The sequence below is a fragment of the Mytilus trossulus genome, chromosome 3 (genome assembly GCF_036588685.1).
Source record: "Mytilus trossulus isolate FHL-02 chromosome 3, PNRI_Mtr1.1.1.hap1, whole genome shotgun sequence".
Taxonomy (NCBI): domain Eukaryota; kingdom Metazoa; phylum Mollusca; class Bivalvia; order Mytilida; family Mytilidae; genus Mytilus; species Mytilus trossulus.
Window position 1 is genome coordinate 12,160,211 of NC_086375.1, and position 19,412 is coordinate 12,179,622.

General features: G+C 30.5%; 1 protein-coding gene across 1 annotated transcript in view; it reads left to right on the forward strand.

Moving 5' to 3' along the window:
- Positions 1-4,137: 4,137 nt before the first annotated feature.
- Positions 4,138-19,412, forward strand: part of LOC134710169 (B-cell lymphoma/leukemia 11A-like) — a 46,417-nt gene continuing 31,142 nt past the window's right edge. Inside the window, exon 1 of the mRNA XM_063570386.1 lies at positions 4,138-5,015. Within this exon, the coding sequence (XP_063426456.1) occupies positions 4,964-5,015 (52 nt within the window). The 5' untranslated portion in view covers positions 4,138-4,963. The remainder of the gene's footprint in view (positions 5,016-19,412) is intronic.

A 19,412-nucleotide genomic window follows, 5' to 3' on the forward strand; every position in this document is an offset into this window, starting at 1 on the left:
TTTTATAGTGAAATTTCTCATTTTCGGTGATTTCTTACGTTAAGATGGTCGCTGAATTTTTTTTGTTACAAAATCTAAACTAATTTGGTACATGGGAGACAAATAACTATGCAATTTAAATATACATATTTTATCCATGCTTATGCAAACAAAAACAAAAATGAAAATTATGGGAATGACCCTCCCGCCTTTTGAAATATACATTTTGCAGTTGTGTTGTACTTGAAAGGAGTTCATACTACTCGTTTTTTTCCCTCTACTGCATGGTGCCGACCTGGACCCTCCATTGGCTTTTCTAATCTATATACTTAATTTTATAAGCTCAAAACCATATCGGGCGAAAAATACTTTGAAAAGGAGGTCATCAAATATTTAAAAAGAAACATTATTTTCGCTGATCGACTCTTTTCTTCTTACCTTCTTAGTAAACTTTAAATTTGAAGATTTTTTTTATTTATATCCACCGGCATATAAACAATATTGTTCTGAAAAGTGGTGGATAGCAGAAACATAGTTTGTCAGGTTTGATCTTCAATTTAGGAAAGCGACGCATATTCCGAACCCTTTCAATGCCGTTTCGCGGCAAATGACTTATCAGAAAAAGTCTATCAAACATATATATAGTTGCTTTCGACAATTTATGTTACGAATTCCTTTTGAAGGCCGAATACGGTAACTTTTGTGTCACTCTAATGGCGTTTTCGAAAATGGTTCTTAAAACCGTATACTTAAATATGCAACTATCACAGCTTCATATGGGTTTGTTACAACATTGTTTCGTTTTTCTGAACTTGTAGACTTTTGATAACATGCAATGTCAGGCAAAGATGCCTCAAAACGTTTTTTTTTTCAGTTTTAATGATAGATCGCGTCTTTCTGGTATCTATTAAAAGAATGGATGAAAAGAGTAAGATTAACCAAAACAAGTTTTTTTGTAATGAAGCTGAATATATTTCCTTTAAGATACAAATATATTTATGTTGGTTAACAAAACAAACTTTACGTACTTATATATTTACACCTATGCGTATGTTGAGCTATTTTGTTTTAAATCAGTACTACTAACCAGTATCTTCTTTTTGGCCGGGCTCGATTCGGTGGTGTTACATCATACAAAGTGTATCAAAATTAGTTTTGCATTTGAAATCGCTCAAGTGACTTATGCGGTGCTAGGGGCAGTCTAAAATTTGCAGTAAGGTGAGAGTTGTTGTTTGTTTTTGGTTTTTTGCTCCGTGTTAAAGACCGCACTGTTATTTTGAATTAAAAACGGCAACAAACGCGCTGTTCTTTTGTTTTTGTGTGTTTGTGTCTGTAAATGTACTGATTTTGTGACATGCATGTATGGATACCAATGCATATCCTTTGTTGTTCTGAATTAACCGTTCTGAATATAAATAAAATTGCATTAATTTATCAAAATTATCACTAACTAATCATGAACAGCACTGACTGAATAACATACTTTAACTCTACAGACACATGGATAATTTCGCAAGGTCCTTGAAGTATATTATTCAGACTTATTTGTAAATGCCGAGTCAACATGGTTACGTCAAGATCGGATTTTAAGCTGCTTATAACTTATACTCGTGGGGAATCAGTACCGTCTCATTATAATAGTGCCTTGTTAAGCTCATAGTATTTTACTACATGCTTTAAAATGTCCTATAAAACTCATTTTTTTCAAGACTAGTATGACATTATTACAATTAACCACATATACATGTGAAAATTAAAGCCTTTAAGGGCTTAAGAGAAATGAAAAATTAGAATCCTTGTGGTTTCGAATTTATTGTGTATACTAGACAACAAAAGAAACGTTATACAAGGCAATATAGTTTTCAATATATATATAGTAAAGTTGGCGGTACTGTACTAATGTAAAAAACTGCCCAATTGGTCTCATTTATGCATATTATAATGTTCTTATCAAAACCATGGATTTATACGGAAAAACGCCAAAATAAAATCTTGACTCTTTGTTATTTCAAAAATCGTATTTTTTACAAAAAAAATCAAAAATCCCTGTAAGAACTTCAAACTTTAAACTTAAATATGGTTTGTTTTTCAGTTCTGAATGCCTATGCAGATATTTGAATACCTATACTCATCTTCGAAATTAAATTCTGACTTTTGTCATAATTTTCCGCAAAATAAATTTAACCCCTATGTCCAAAAACTCGGTATTTTTTATTTTTCCAAATTGGTCAGGTTCTTTTTTAATCGCGTATGCATTTGCTTTGTTAATGAATGTTTTGCATTGGATAATATAACAGTTCTTCCTATTTATTATATTTTATGATAAATTGGAGTTCAAACATGTGTATCGTTTCTTTTGTTGACTAGTATATGAAGAGATATAGAGATTGCAGGTATGCCTCAACGAGACAGTATCCTAAAAGTCACTCGTGGTTTATTAACAACATCTTACAACTACGTATACGACAGGAATCCTTTAGCGCCAATTACTGTTTTTTCAAATTCAAGTGTATAATTTGCGGCGGTTTTTTTCTTTCAAATGTATCAATTGCCCCAATATTCCGCCGTTTTACCCTTGTACATATGTTTATCATACATATATTATATATATGATAATCATGCTTTGGACACTCCATCCGTATATGAGCTGAAATCCTATCTACCACAAGACATACTTATAATGGAACAGAGGCCCTCCACAAAGTAACCGTTCAGAAAATGAAACATGCATTTGCCGTTCGAAAGTATGAGCAATATGCAGAAGGGGAACTCAGCCGCTGACATTTTGTGTGTAAAATGAGATACAAAATTCCAGCTCAAATATATGTTGCCCAACTGTACATTATCATAATTTTATGTTTTAAAGTATTCTTTTAAATGAAATCTAATGAATTCAACTCAGTCCACCAGTGTAAACTACAAATGCCAATCCCTTATATGGAGAAGGCGAGTCATTTTTCTTTTAATAAATTGGCGCAATCGTATATTCTATTTTTTTGCGCATATGATATTATGTAATTTTAAAGCAGCAAATGTATCATTGATGAAAAAAGTTGTTGAGCAAAAGGTCGCATTTTTGGTGCTTACAGATATCAATGTCAGGTATGGTGACCCCTCGCTCCAAGTCTAGAAACCTGTGAATATTTTTGACATACATGCATGAGCAGCAAAATTCACTCATCTTCCTGGATCAGAAAACACACCAAAAAATTAAAACTGATAATCTTGCTAGGTATATCTATATATTATGATATTTTCTTTTGTTTCGGGTTAATTTTTTGTTGTTGTATTTTTGGAGGCATTTCTTTTCTACTTTTATAATTTAAATCATTGTAATAAGAAAAAAAATTCATAGAGTGCGTACAATAAATATTACCAGTCTATTTCCTTCTTTTTTTCTCATTTACTCTTTATTTTTCTTTCTTTTTTTGGTGGTGATATTTTTGATTAAACCTTTCCTTCTTTAAGCAATCCTTGGCATCAGAAAAATTTCTTAGAAAGCGTACAATATAAATCAACAGTCTATTTTCATTTATGTGTTAATCAAACTTTCAATATTATTATATTATTTTATCTAACTAAAATAAATATTGAATATAATTTATTAATATAACTTATAATAATACTGTTGCTTTTATTCATCCGTTATTCACTTCAAATGTTTTCTTTATTTCCGTAGAGATAATCGTGTCCACCTGTTGAATACACAAACATTTCCGTTAATGACCACTGGCTATCACCCGAGTTGACCTTTGGTCAGTCTGTGGTCAGTGTTGATCGATAACATGGTATTTAATAGACGTCTGGACAACGGTTATTTAAGGTCAGCTGTTCACCTGAAATGAACTACAAGCTACAAGGTGTCGACGATAAGGAATATGTATTGGAGGAGAAAAAAACTTGGATTGGGTAAGATTGTATAATAGCGTTTATTTCCCTTTAAACATAACATTATTCAAAAACATATAATAATGAAGAAAATATTGAAAAGCAACTGTCCACTGAATCAATATCTATAAATAATTTATGATATGTTTTTCTTTGTTAGAATCTCTTATCACTTTGATCAACAGATACACAACCATTGGACAAAAACTGTCATTAAAAACTTATCATATCGGACATTGACCAGAAAGTAAGTGACCGTTACAATCAAAAACAGACAACTTCAAGGTGTTTTATTTATTTATAGTATATATGTGTGTCAATTCAATCAGTTAGCAAGTGCCAGCAGTTTCTGTAAATGCAAACGGAATGCAGAAATTATTGGTGAATACACATGCGGAAATGATGGTCACACTTGCAGATGTAAAATCACGTAATATTGCGCAAACCTCTTACCCCTTTTGATGTAATAGACTGTGCCGGTCGGCGGGGTCATTTGCTTGTAACATTACGGGCCACCACGCATCAGTTGACCGCACGATTACAAGGCGTTTTGACGACAAAATTTTACTTTTCAAAAACCCAATATGTTATTTTATATTGATTAATGACTGAAATCATACATATATATGTGTTTGGTCAGGAGTCACTGACTTTACCGGGATGAGAACGGCCGCAGCAACTCAACTGGACTAAATGATGGCGATGAAAGTGACATGTGCTTGATGTTGATTTCTATAAACTGAAACTAGAACAATACACAAAATACATTATTATATCGTAGATCTATTTAAGTTCACGTAAGAAATAGGATATTTACGTCCACTACAAAAGGTCTCCACGATAAACAGTTGCTTTCATTCGTCGAGAGGGTATTTCCTGATCGTGGTCAGTGTTCATTACGTTGTAGCGGTCAGTGGCATAAGTGACCTGAAGTGACCCCAAAGGACTTGTCCTGATGATGTAAACTTTGGAATGGAAGATAAGTAAGAAGACAGGTGAAGAAGACACATTACATGAAAATCCGCCATCTTTGTTGATATTCTTTGTCCAGATGTAGAAAAGGCAGTGGAGAGTTGGTTTTAATGAGCATAACAACATGTCCAGGAGAAAACAGGGGCGGCCACAACAAAGACGGACCCTAGATTCTCGTAAGTTGTCAATTTTTTTTTATTGTCTTTCTTTTAAATTCTATTTTTTATTTAGATATAAATTGGTCACCGTGGACCATGTCAAATATGTGTGTTGACCAACGGGGACAAGGTTACGTATTAGTTGTGTATTCAGTTATGTTGTAATACACATGTGACGCGACAATACACATTATTTTCTTTTCAATTTCGACATCTCTTTTCATCAACTATTAAACAAAAAGACTGATTGGTTTTTTATATCTACATTAATTTCAAGCACCTGTTTGAAGTTTAGAATGTTTCATTTTGGTGACAGTATTTGTGTCATCTTTCTATATTCGGTTCTTTATAACCCAGTATTTTTGGATTAACAAACTTCATTGATTTTTAATACATGAATGGAAATAGTAAAAATAGAAATTAATTTATATTGGAAGAATATATCTATAGTGAGTATTGTATTGTCATCAGAGGTGTACTTTTAGTTAGTTTTTATTTTAAATCTTTTATTCTTTTCTAATAAATGTTTCTCCCTCTCTCTCTTTCTCATTTTCTTTTTTTTCTGTTTTTATTTAAATGAACTTTATCAAATAGATGATTTTATTTAAAAGAAAATTAAGATTACTTATTTCTATATCAAACTAAAAATTTCAGAAAATAGTTTTTGTAACTTTTTATCTGGAAGAAATTTAGAAGTGTGCGCACATGTATGTTAATTTAGAGGTTAAGATAAACTGTTTCATTTTAATAATCTTCACCAATTTTCAATGTATATTATATTTTCCCATGGTGTTTTTATATGTATGTCTAGTGTTATATGCATTAAATGTTTGCATACATTAGTGAAGTATTATTGTATATGGTCACTGGATTGAATAATATATGAGAGTGGGCAGCAAAAAAAAGATATGAGTCATAGTGTCCATAAATATAGGTGTTATAGAACTGGTGTATATTTGAAAGTCAGGGCATGTTTATTGTGTAATTCTAGATAAGACATTTTGACCTTGTCTGAGGCTTAAATGTCTAGCAACATTTTTTGCTACCCTGTTCTCAAAGGCCTCTAACTAACCATCGATCATATTTTATTATTTTCACATTAGATAAATAACTTTTTACAGCCTTTTAAAATTTGATTTTTTAACAATAATAGGTGTTTAAATTGCATTTAGAATGCACAATGTGCAATAGACTGTTGAATAATGTATTTTTTCATAACATTTAACACCCAGTTTTAAAAAATCAATGTTGGACAAACACTTAATGCTTTATTTTTATCACAATTGAATTTTGATGCTTTTGAAATATTATTTTACAAAGTATGAAATTTGATTTTATGTCTCTCCCTGAGTGGACCTCTACACCAGTGTACAGTTGCATTGTGCATTGATTGGTCACTGTTAGATAACATGTCAGTGGCGTAACTAGGTTTTTAACCCAGGCTAAAAAATTTAACAAACTTTGATAGGGAAGTTCTCTATTATGTAATTTTGAAGATTTATCAAGGGATTTGTTGTAATTTTACTTCTGGATCTTAAATCAGATTGTAGCAAAATATTCAATAAAGAAAAGGAAAATTATAAATCTACTAAAAACAAGTATTATTTTAAGTGCACACAATTTCCTTTTAAGAAAATGCAACTGAACAAATATCTTATAAACTAAATACTAGAAATTTTAAACATAATATGTACATATCTTGAAAAGAAAGTTGATGAAAAATTAATTGACTTCGACATCAGCATCAGTTACTTTCTAAAGTCACATCCAGTTCCCTGTTTTGTCCCTGCAGATTTTATTTGAAGTTCACGCTGTGTGTATTCTGTAGATTAGATATGTGGACATTTTTTGGCTATTACACTAGGAATTGGCATGGGTAATAGATATTATGTTCCTCAAGTGATGTAAATGCTATTTTTAATATGTCTGACTGCATAACATATTTACAACAGATGAACACCTCTAAAAGCCATTGGTTTCTGCCCTCATTACACATTCCGGTAATAAGCCAGAAATTATCTCCCCTGCTACCACTCTTGAAACCTTGACAACTGATGGAGAGCTGAGAGGGGGAAAGAAGTACACAATTTCCATTATGAAACAACAAATGAATAACCGATTTATTTTTCAAATTATTTTGACAAAGTAGAACTATCTCGGGCATAAAACAATGATAATTATGAAACAACTAATGAATAACCTATAACCTATTTATTTTTCTATTTTCAAATTATTTTAACAAAGAAGACCCATTTCTGGCATAAAAAAATTATTATTCGTAATATAATTATAATTTTTTGTTGTTTAACGAACATTGTCCCTAGTTGCTTCAAATCCAATGAAAAGAAAACTGTTTTCTGAATTAAAGATAGCATTTAATATATATCCTTATATATGGAATTGGCAAATATCTTCTGATAAGGTAAATATCAGTCTTCACAATATAAATCACAAGCCTAGGTCAGTAAAAAAAAGTTTGGCCAGATAAAATTTCCTGGGAAAAGTTTTCTAAGAAATTTTATGACATCTGATTTTCAGGCTTGCAAGTTGAAAACTTTTTTACAAAAACTATTATATCAATTGCTCATTGTGTTAACTTACATATATTTTAATTGAAGATCTTGTAAATTTGAACATATAAATGGGTTACATTTGGTCTTAACTGATGAAAAAGGGGTACTAAACTTATGAAAGGGATTGACTACTAATTTTCTTATTACAAAAACTTGCAAACAAAGGAATTTTGCACTTTACAAACTTGCTAAGATTTTTTAAACTTTTTTTTCAGGCAACAGGTTGTATAAAGATGTTATCGTTTTACATTATATTTTTTTTTAAATTTTATGTCAGTAAATTTAAATAAATTATAATCAATATATATTAACCTCAATTGTGTCTTGATAAGTTTATTAATGTATGAATCATGTTTTTATGTTTTAATATGTTTTATTTCCAATCAATTTATGGTTTGTAAAGTTAAAAATAAATTGTTCGGCTTCTTCAATTTTTTTTTAATGGTATTTGAGATGTGACAGGTGATCCAACTATAAATTTGACCATGTAAAGCTAGATATATATTACAAAAAACAAAAAAGTATATAAATTTTTGTCATTTTTGGTTATTTCGTCTAAAATAATGGCGTCTCTTTTCATTCACCTCTTCATGTTGAAAACATAACACACTTGCTTGCTTTCAACTTATAAGTTTTACAAGAAATAAGTATTTTCTGAGATCAAGATCAAATGTTTTGGGAAAGGGAAGTAACTTCTTTTAGCTCGTATGATGTGAAATCTTTGAAGAACAGATTCCAGAAATCTAAAGACAAGAAGAAAGATTAGAAAACATGCTTTAAGAAGATTTGACTTTACATGTACATGTCGACAGAATTTATTGATGCTATATATAATTCTATATATTCATATTTCATAATTTGTACTTTTTATGATACATGTTATTTTTATGAATATTTATAAGTTTTATTTTTTTGAAAGTATGAGTAAGCTTAAAGTGGTTAGTACATTTAATGGAAAGGGTTCAATCTACAGTGTGTCTTTTTAAAAATCCCATGCTTTCACTAAATTTGGAATGGTTAAAATAAAAATGAAGGACAGGCCAGCGAAATTGGCCATTGGCGCCAATAAATAATCGAACAGGATGTGAGAAACTCACTGTCTGCACCATAAACAAATCAAAATTAATGTTTATTGTTTGAAAATATTGATATTGCATCATAATTATTGGACAAATCAATTATCACATAAAATATTAAAAATCTAATTAAATATTCATATTTTTTCTGATGGTGAATGAAATCGAAATAAAATTGGACTTGGGGAATGTATGAATGAGACAGCAATGCTGAAAGAAACGATAGGGAAAAAAATGCAAAAGATGTAAAGTGGTCACATGTTCTGGAACCATAAGATTTAAGATATTTTCTCCTAAATATCATTATGTTGGCCTTGGGCAAACTTCTATTGACATTGAATTGGATTGAAAAAAAATCAATTATTTGTATGTCCTATAGGATTATTTCACCTTTCTTGAACCCATTTGAAACATAAAACAACCCCTTTTCTGGAAGGGTATTGGTCATCATGTTTTTGCTTTCACAAGGCATATAAATATTAAACACAAATTGTGTTTTACAAATTATCAAAAAAGAAGCAAGCTCCTGAAAAGTAGAACTAGAAGTCAAAATATTCATGGTATTACTAATAATTGTTATCTTTTTAATGGTTTTTGTTAAATACTAAATTCTGTAAAGACTGCATAGACTAGTAAGAAGTTAATTATTTGCTTATAAAAAAGTAGATGTGGTATGATTGCCAATGAGACAACTATCAACAAAAGACCAAAATGACACAAGCATTAACAATTATAGGTCACCATACGGCCTTAGACTAGTAGGAAGCTAATTATTTGCTGCTTGTCTTGGAAAGGGGCCATTTTGTATTATATCAAAACCAAGACAATATTTCCGTCTTACCCATGACAAGTAGCCGATGAGGACTTTAGAGTTCACTAGTCTCAATGACTACAAGGTACATTAGTTCATGATCTCAAACTATTGCTATGAAATGATTGGTTAGAATAGAATATGTACATAATTATCTCTGGAAGATATAAGTGTATGGGTAATTTGTATTTTTTTGTGTTGTTAGTTTTCTGCCTCATTGATGTTGACTCAGTGTCTTTTTGTTTTAACAACCTGTGTATTAAACCTGAACATATTGCTTTCTCTAAAATTGATTAATGACAGATAAAAAATGATGAAGATCAGGGTCAATAAAAGTAGGCTAACACATTATTAGTTTCTTCAGTACAATATGTTGGCCTATATTTGGTGAACCCCTCTAGCAGCTGTATGACATATAAACTGTGGGATAGTGCTGTTAGATTTAGAGATTTGTCTATCAGATATATACATATAGTTAGAAATTATCTGGATATACTTAAAATGATTCTACATGATGTCTTCTATGGTTCATGTGTTTGAGTTGTCTCCCATTGTTTGTTTTCTAGAGTTGTCTCCCTTCAGTTTCTGGAAGTTATTAGGCATTTATTTTAAGTAAGTCTGTTTTACATTTTATTTTTTTAAACCAATGAAAAAACTAAAAATCTTATCATGAAAGTTAATAGGAAGTACAGAAACAGTTGAAGATTCACCATCAATATTAAAATCATAAAAGGACAAAATTATTAAGATGTGACATTGGCAAGGTCTTTGATCGCAGGTAAACACAGTTAATTTTTACATGTCCCCGTTTTTGTCCAGCCATCCTTGTTGAGTAGCTGTCTGGTGGGTGCTTACAACTAAATCTATTTTTATATTGTTATTGATTTCATTTCAAACCAAAAATGCATGACATTATGTTAAATTGATGAAATGGTCCAGAAGACCACAGTTATATGATTAAAAAGTTTACATAATAAACGTCACTTTGTTGTAAGATATTGTTTTTTAGGTGATATTATGTCACAACAAGTCCTTGGAATGTGCACATATCTTTTATAAGTTTTAACATTTTAAATATTTAAATGTCTTGAATTAAACATGGAAAGGTTACAGTCCCCTTGTGTAAATTTGAAAGTAAATAGAAGAAACAGGACGTCAGAAGAAGGCTTGACAATATGTAAGTGACCCTGTATTGTTTGGACTACAACACAAGATCTTTATCAAAAAACCCGGTTATTGAATTATGCATATTGGTTGTACCGTAATTCAAAAGCTTGAAATTGTCCGGTCTGGCGAATTTAAATGCGATCAAATATTAAGATATGTTTGGACGTATTGTCCCCATACCAAAAGTGTCAGTTTGTATTGAATTATTGCCAAGTTTTAGTCCACACAAAGACTGAATGCACACCTATTATGCAGTAAGTAAACTTCACCTACCGATGGACAGTTTTATATAACGTATTCAAGTGCATAATAAATTGAAATAGTACAAGAAAATCGATAGAGATGACTTTTCAGATCTTTCACATGGAACGCTTATCAACCATTTTCTCAAGGAACTTGTTTTAACAATTGTTTTTTTGGTTGACCTTGTTAACGAATTTTAAAAAAGGAAGGTCTTTTTCTATTTTTAACACTAGACTCCCTTTCAAAAGGCCAACAAATTAACGCATCTATTAAGTTCTTGTAAAGTTTGAACTTTCATTTATCATATATTGGAAATATTTTTTTCAACAGTATTTAAACACCTTTTTTAACAGATTTAATAAATTAAAAAACATCTTTTTCACAGTTTTACTAAGATTTTGATCAGTGCAATTATAAGTGGGATGCACTTACATGAGCAACCAAATGTGACAAAAAGTCTTAAGTAAATGAAGTTTTTTTAATTTTTTAAAGAATTTCAGTAAGTAACTTTTTATTATTTTTTGATTTATTTTTGTGTCATTTACCTGATTTTGTCATTTCTTTGTTGATTTATTTGCTCAATTTCATAGCTTTGACTTTTGCTAGAAATTTTAAATAGACTATCATGATTGTAAATTTAATGTTAATTCACACCATAGTTTCATTGAAGACCAGAAATGTATTTTAATTTTGTTGGCCATAAATGGTCAAACACTTTAATAATAAATTTAAGTTTCTCAGAACCTAAGGTTTTTAAATTTCTTAGTACAGTCAAAGCTTAATGTTGTCAACATGACTAAAGTTTTATTCCTAATGTATGAGTCCATGGATTTTCTTCTTCAAATAAAATACCCAAATGTAGAGGGATCATATTTATGGTATTAACTACAATGATTCAGATTTCATTGGATAGTTTATATTATTGTGATGCCACACACAGAGAAGAATTCAAATAAATTTATAATTAGTTATTCATTTATTCATCTATTTAAAAACCATTATTTTTAATGAAAAAAATTAAACTATTGTGCTTTTTTTTAATCAAGTAAATACCATTTTGTGTGAATTCAATTTCTAAATCAAGGAAGATAACTCTGTTTCTTTTAATTTTTAAACAACGCATTTATCAGGCTTTCAGCTATTAAATAGATGCACTGATTTTTGTTTGTGCACTATATCACTTAGTCCAATAAATACAGTGAAAAATATGCTTTTTGCAACTACACTGGACGACCAGTATAAAATCATAGGGCTTATAAGTTGACCCAAGAAAATGGATGTTATTGTCATTTTATACTCAAGTTTTAACAATATTTTGTAACTGATTCAATATGTTCACATTTGGGATATTGTCTCATTTACAATTTGATATTTGTTCGTAAAATCTTATTTGATTCTGTGATGATTTAATCAAACTTTAGTTAATTTATTGGAACAAAAGTAAGAAAGGTTTATATTACTACAGGGTTTAACTGGTTTGTAAACTTGACATTTCTCTCTCAAGATTTAAAAAAAGTTAAAAAAATGGTGGGTCAGTAAACTTAACCCATCAATAATTGCCTTTAAAAAAAAAACTTTCAACTTTTATGTATGGATCTATCTGTTATTTTCCTGGACCTCATGTCATTTTCATACACTGCTTAAAAATAAGAGTGGTCAATGCATAAATTGGGGAATATTTTAAAAAAAATAAATTTCAAGGGCTTTATTATTTATATGCACATATTTACTGCCTGGAATTAAAATGTATGTGACTTATATAGAACGAAGATAAAAACATCTGTCTAACTTTTACTATTTCATTTAAATGTATCAAAAAATGTTTTTCTGTTTAATACAAATCATGATGTATTGTTTTATGTGTACATGCATGTCATGCTGCTCATTAAGGGCCCCTTAATTGGAATAATAAATATGCTTATTCTTATTATTGTGAACTGAATCATTTCCTTTCTCTTGCTATTCCATTTGTTCATGAAAGTCTGGTAAATTATTTTTTCTGTATAAATGCACAGGTCCATCAGACTTCTATTGTGTTATTATTGAAGGTCATTTTATAAAGTTAAAGTCCCAAGTTCTGGAACTTAAATATTTTCCAATCCCTTAGATGTGGCTTAGATTGGTCACAAATGTACTACTATCTCAACAAAGCCTGTTTCCATTTTCTGTTTGGTAAAAGGTCAAAAGCCTTTTAAAAGTTGATATCCAAAAATAAATTTAAATGTTGAATTTTGAAACTTTAACTCCTTCCAACTTGATGTGAAAAATTGGTGAGAGAAATAAAGCCTTTATTTAGACAATTGTCATTCAAGTTCTGTATATTTGATTTAAATTCAGTAAAATAATGCTTTATATGGCGTTTGAATAATATTACATGGCTATTGGCATCTTAGGGTGATAAAGTTTTTATACAGGTGTTTCGCCAAATAAAAGGATACTTAACAAAATGGACCTTTTAAAGAATAAATTACATAGTCTTTTCATATGAAAATTACAGAATACTGAGGATTAAATTTGTTGGACCATAATATGAAATCTTGAACATTTCTCCTCCCCGGGTACGTGTGATTAAAATGAAAGGTTCACTTGAAGATGGCCCGTTGTAAGTACTATACTAAAGGAATCAAACAAAAAACATTTCAGCATTGGAAATTTTTTGACCATTGAAGACTATAATTTATTTATTTATTTATTCATTCCTAGGGACCAAATTGTTTTTTTGTACTTTTAGTTAATGACAGGTTTTTGTTTGAAATGGATGTGTAGCCTCCAATTTGGATGGAGTGCCTGTTAAGACTTGTTACGTTTCTGGGGAAAATGGACTCTAACTAGCTAGGAAAATTTATAGGAAATAATATTTTTTAGTTGTACAAAGTTTAGAAAGATCATGCAGTTTCTTATTTGTGTAAAATCACACAAATGCTATCTTTAATAGTATAAGTATAAACCAGAGAAAAATACTGATGCATTATTGGAATGATGCTGTTTTACATACATGTAGATGCTCTGATTGGTTGATGCAGAGTCTGCCTGACATAATTGACATCCAGGAATTTCCAATATACGAATTTTAGTATGAAGTTTTTTAGTTTTATTAGTTTTTACTTATGAGTTAATGATTGAGCAAGGTGAAGGGGGAACGGGGCTGCTCAGGTATTGTACAGAGACGATTCCACGTTATATGCCTAGTTTGAGCACTTTATAGTAAAATATCAACACTTCATTGTAATTTGTTTTAAAATATCCTTCTGTATAATTTCTTAATTCAAGGTGTCTTTTAAAATTTTGGTTTCAGTTAATCAAGAACTACAAATCAAAACTTTTTGGAAATTCGACACGAACAGTTTAAACGTTTTTTATGAAGTTTCACAACTACATGTATCACTCATCAACTTCGTGTTTACAGAAAACTTGACAGGGGTATAAAATTATTGAGCCATTGCTCACAGTTCAACTTGTTTAATCTCGGCTTAGAAATTCAAATTCACCATAAACAAGATTGTAAGCTTAAGTTTGTCTGTTCTTCCTTGTATGGGAATTACTTGTATTATTAAATTTGATCTTGTTGCTACCTGTTAACATTATGTAATATCATCATACAATTTTTCTGTTAGATTTTTTATTTTTTTACAAAAATCATACATTATAAATCTGTTTATAAAGTGGTATTAACAACAGGTAAAACATACGTTCTACCAAAAGTGGTTCAGTAATTCATTTTGGATAATAAATGGACCGCTGCCCATAGACTGTGAATAGATCATGACAAAATATTGAATATATAAAAGTAAAAGCTAAATTTCCCCTCTTTGAACTTTCCCGTCTAATGTCACTATCCTATTAGACATGATTGAAAAGTATTTTTCAATAAAAATCTACGACCAAATACCCGGAACATTTTCCACCTGATCGGGTAGTTTTTCTGCTCTGATTCTCGCTTAATGAGTTTATTACATGTTTTTCCTGTTCTCACTCTCAGTTGACATGGGATCATGATTTTAACACCAATATGTGCATTTTGCAGATTTTAAGTGTGACACAATATTAAAAGGCTGTAGGCAGATTTACCAATCCATGCATACATCTGACACAGATGAACGATTCCGTATAACATGTGACAATAATGTCCACAACCTGTTGTAACGTATTCACGCTAATCGTTATTAATAAATTTCATATAATTTTAAACTAAAGCTGTTTATTTGACTTACTTACTTAAAAGTAATAACTTGTAATATTAAATTCATGTTGAATTTTGAAAATGTTAGTGGCCAGGTATAAAAATTGACATTTTTTTAGTAGATATCAATTTGGAAATGTTTTTCATTTTTCCCATGATCCTTTGTTTTTGCCTGATTTAAATATTTCGTTTTATCTCTTCTTCAGTTGCAGGGCACTCTGTCTCCACTAGCATCTATTCCTTTTGTAATATAATTGTGTATTTCCCAAATTTGTTGAAAACTTGCCTAGACATATGGCCTCATGTTTTTATATCTTGTGGATGCACATCATAAATGTCAATAAATTTATACATGATATATTCCATGGAAATCAGGCCTTACAAACTTGGCCCATTTTTTCTTAAAGAAAGACTTAACAGTTAAATATGGTCCACAAAGGGTAATGCTTAGATATGGCTATGGCACATGTGATTGAGCAGGATATGCCATTCATTTCAAAGATTTCCCCATCCCCTTAAATGGATTGGCTGCATTTATATTGATACAATCATCTCCGCTGTTTATACCTGTAGCCTTTTTTTAATCTTGATGCTCTCAAACATTTTACTTTCTTGACATTGGTTGTGAGTCCCAAGATGAAAGTTCTGTCAGTGGTGTTAAACACCAATCAAATCAATCAATACTAAGATTTCTAATGATTTTTTTTTCAACAGAAAATATATGGTTTTGGGATTTCTTTTGTGTATTTAAAGAACATATATATTTAGAAAATAAACCATTCTTGCCTCTACTTTTTTTGTTGGTCAAGTTTGAATGACCTGTTAAGTACTTTTCGTCCCTTTAAACTCACTCTGTTCGATATTAAATTTCATAAAATGCTTACAAGACATAAACTGATTAGATTTCTATGTATATATACATTGCTTACTATTTTATTACAAACCTTAATCACTAAAATATGCAAAAATATTGACATTATGGAGCCATTGGTCAATGACACGTAATATAGGTCACTAACCTACCTGTTGGCTAAATATATTTTATTGACTATCTCCTAGCTAATCATGTACCTACATGTTTTAACTTTTCCTAGTTTATTGACGCTACTAAATATAGTAGTATTCCAATGTAAGGCCATTCAAAATTGATTATACGTTTCTAAATATTCCACGGCTAGTATTTGATTAAGAAGAATTAAACTTTGCATTATCTTTTGAAAAGAAGTTTAAATTACATTTGTTTAATATTTTTATAGATTCCTTTACATAGAGAAGATCTATTTAAAATATTAAACTAATGAATCACAATTTTCTTAGAAAATATAAATCTTGCATCAGGTTTTGCCATTAGACGTTGTAATAACTGGGGTTTTTTTTTGGGGGGGGGATTCATTATTATCCATTTGGTACCTATTTTCATTAATTCTATTATAGGTAAACAACAAATATTAAATGCTAACAAAGTTCTTTTTAAATTTTTCTAAAGACTAAGTGTACAGAGACTTTAAAACCATTGAAACAAATATCCATTCAAATAAACTGTTTCCTTAATCCACTAAAGATAAATAAATCCACCTTATATGCCAGGCACAAAATAATTACTTGCTGGCAACTTTTTTGGGGGCAAATTTAAGGATAAAAGATAAGTTAGTATTGATTATGCCAATGATAGTTTTTTTGGATGTTTAAAGTTAATTTAGTCACTTGTATGGGAATATTTGTTGTTATAGAATACAGTTGGATGAACAAACAGATGAACGGACAAAACAAAGGACAAAACAAACGACTGCTAATTAAATAATAGCATCTCTACTTCACTTTCACTTAAAGGGAAGATAACAATAAGTCTTCCGCTGCTTGTCATGTACGATGTCTATAGGTATTAAACTCCCACCTGACTTTCTGTGTGATCTTAAAAGTTGATTTTATCAGCCCAGCATTTGTGTCATAGGCTAGCTGTGTATGAAAGCCTGATGACTGACTTTCCGTACGGTTTATAGTCCTGTAAAAGTCACTGTCCAGAAAAGACTAAAGATAATAGGTGATAATTCAGATGTAATCAGTCGCTAAAAAAATATGGTCCATAGGTCACTGTATATAAATCTTGGCAAAACAGAAAGAAGTTGACTTATGAAAAAATGAAAGAATTTTTTGGCTGCTTTTCATGTATGATGTCTTTAGGTATAAAACTCCCACCTGACTTTCTGTGTGATCTTTAAGGTTGATTTTATCATAGAGTTCGTTATCCCCACGTTTGTGTCATAGGTTACTGCTGTGTATGAAAGCCAGATGACTGACTTTTCTTTTGGTTTAGTCCTGTAAAAGTCACTGTCCAGCAAAGACTAATACTTTATTTAAGATAATAGGTGATAATTGGGGTGTAATCAGTTTGCTAAAAAAAATCGTCTAAAGGTCGCTATATAATCGTGTCAAAATCAAAGGAAGTTAACTTATGAAAAAACATCAGAATTTTATTAAAAGATAAAAAGGTGACAATTGGGGTGTTATCAGTTCGCTGAAAAACAACATCTAAAGGTCACTATATAATCTTCGAAAATCCCAGTAAGTTAACTTATGAAAAAATATCTGAATTTCTTATTGATATCATTCTGAAGACTGAAGAGAGTTTGGTGACTTGTGACATACACACCAACATTCAAACTTATTTTGACAATATTAAATCGTAATATAATATCATGCTGTGTATATTTTTTTCTGAATGTCACACTTACTAAGAAAAGGTTGTCCAGGACAATTTATATAGAATCATGTCTTAAAATAAAATTTGATAAGGGCATGGTTTAAATGTAGAGGTTAGTGGTCATTGAAATGTAATGTTAAGTGGTCATTGAAATAGAAAAGTACATGGTCATTGAGATATAAAAGTAAACTATCATTGTAATAGAAGTAAATTGTCCAAAGTGAAAAATTTGTTCTTTTAAAAACAGTTAGAAATTGGCTTTCAAGGAAATTGTTTGATAAGTTTTTGGCTTGAGGATTATTACCTTTCAATCGTATTTGTAAGAAAAGGAGATTATAATTTTTGGATTTTTCCAAGCTATCTTTGTGAATGACCTTTGTTTACAAACATTATAAAATGAAATTGTATGTATACTAGGGTTGCTTACTTGATATTCCACAGATCTTTATGTTTTCTTGTTTATATTCCTGACATTGCTGTCAGTTTCCAGGAACTCAATTCAAGAGAGTTGCCCAATGTTTTCCCAGGTACTAATTAGGAGGAGGTATTTTTTTCAAATTTTTGATGCGGTGTTAATACTTTATAGAGGGAGCCATTAAGGCTTACAGCAATAATTTGAATGACACAATATCTGCTGGCTAAATCCATGTGCAATGTGGAAAAAGAGTAATTACACAGGGGCGGATCCCTTAAAAATGGGGGGTTTCAACTAAATGTCCCCATTTAAATTCATTGATCATAAAAAAGGGGGGTTCCAACCCCCTGAACCCCTCCCCTTGATCAGCCACTGCCACATAATCAACACTTATGAGTAGCAGTTTTATAGATACATGTATTAAGTCTTTGATAATTGACAAGTAAATCCAGCTTCTTTCTAGTTTCTATAGTTGCTCTCCCTTACTTGTTGCATATCTCTTAGTTTGTTCTGTGGTTTTAATGTGTTTTTCTTTTTATCTGAACCCAGGGATCAAGGGTTTAACAAAATTAATTTGAAATTCTTTGCAGCTAGAAAATTTGATTTCTATCATTTCCATAGAATTTGTCACAATTTCTGCAGTTCCAATCTGTCTGTCAAAAAGACATTATTGAAATTTCACAAAATTAGAGTTTTACTTTTGTCTCTTCATTGAATCCTAAATTTAATTTAAAAGACAAAATGTTTGATTTTCAATGTAAAAATATCTGGTAAATTTGAATGAGATTTAAAGGAATAAAACCACATCTGAGACCAGGATTTTGGATTATATAATACTATGGATTTTAAAACAAGATGAGATTTTTCTTTTAATACCTTGCAATGATAGCATTTGTTTTTGTACGATTTGGATCACAAGGGACATTACTCTGATTCCAAACCACTTCGCCATTGTCAAATAATTCAGCTTTAACTATCAATGACAATGTAATGGTAGCTTTTGTGACACTGAATATTTACTCCAGCCTCAGACTGATCATTTCTCTCCCCATTTTAATTACTATAAGCTTATTGATTTTACTGAAGAAATTTTATTATTTCGTTTTAACATTAAAAACGTGATCTTGTCAAAGACTTGATTGATCGATAGCCCAACACAGGCTGGCTCCAATAGCGGTAATTAAATGCCCTATGGTCAATAGTTTGTCCACTCGGTAGCCCTCGGTGGTCACCTTTAAAGTGGTTATTG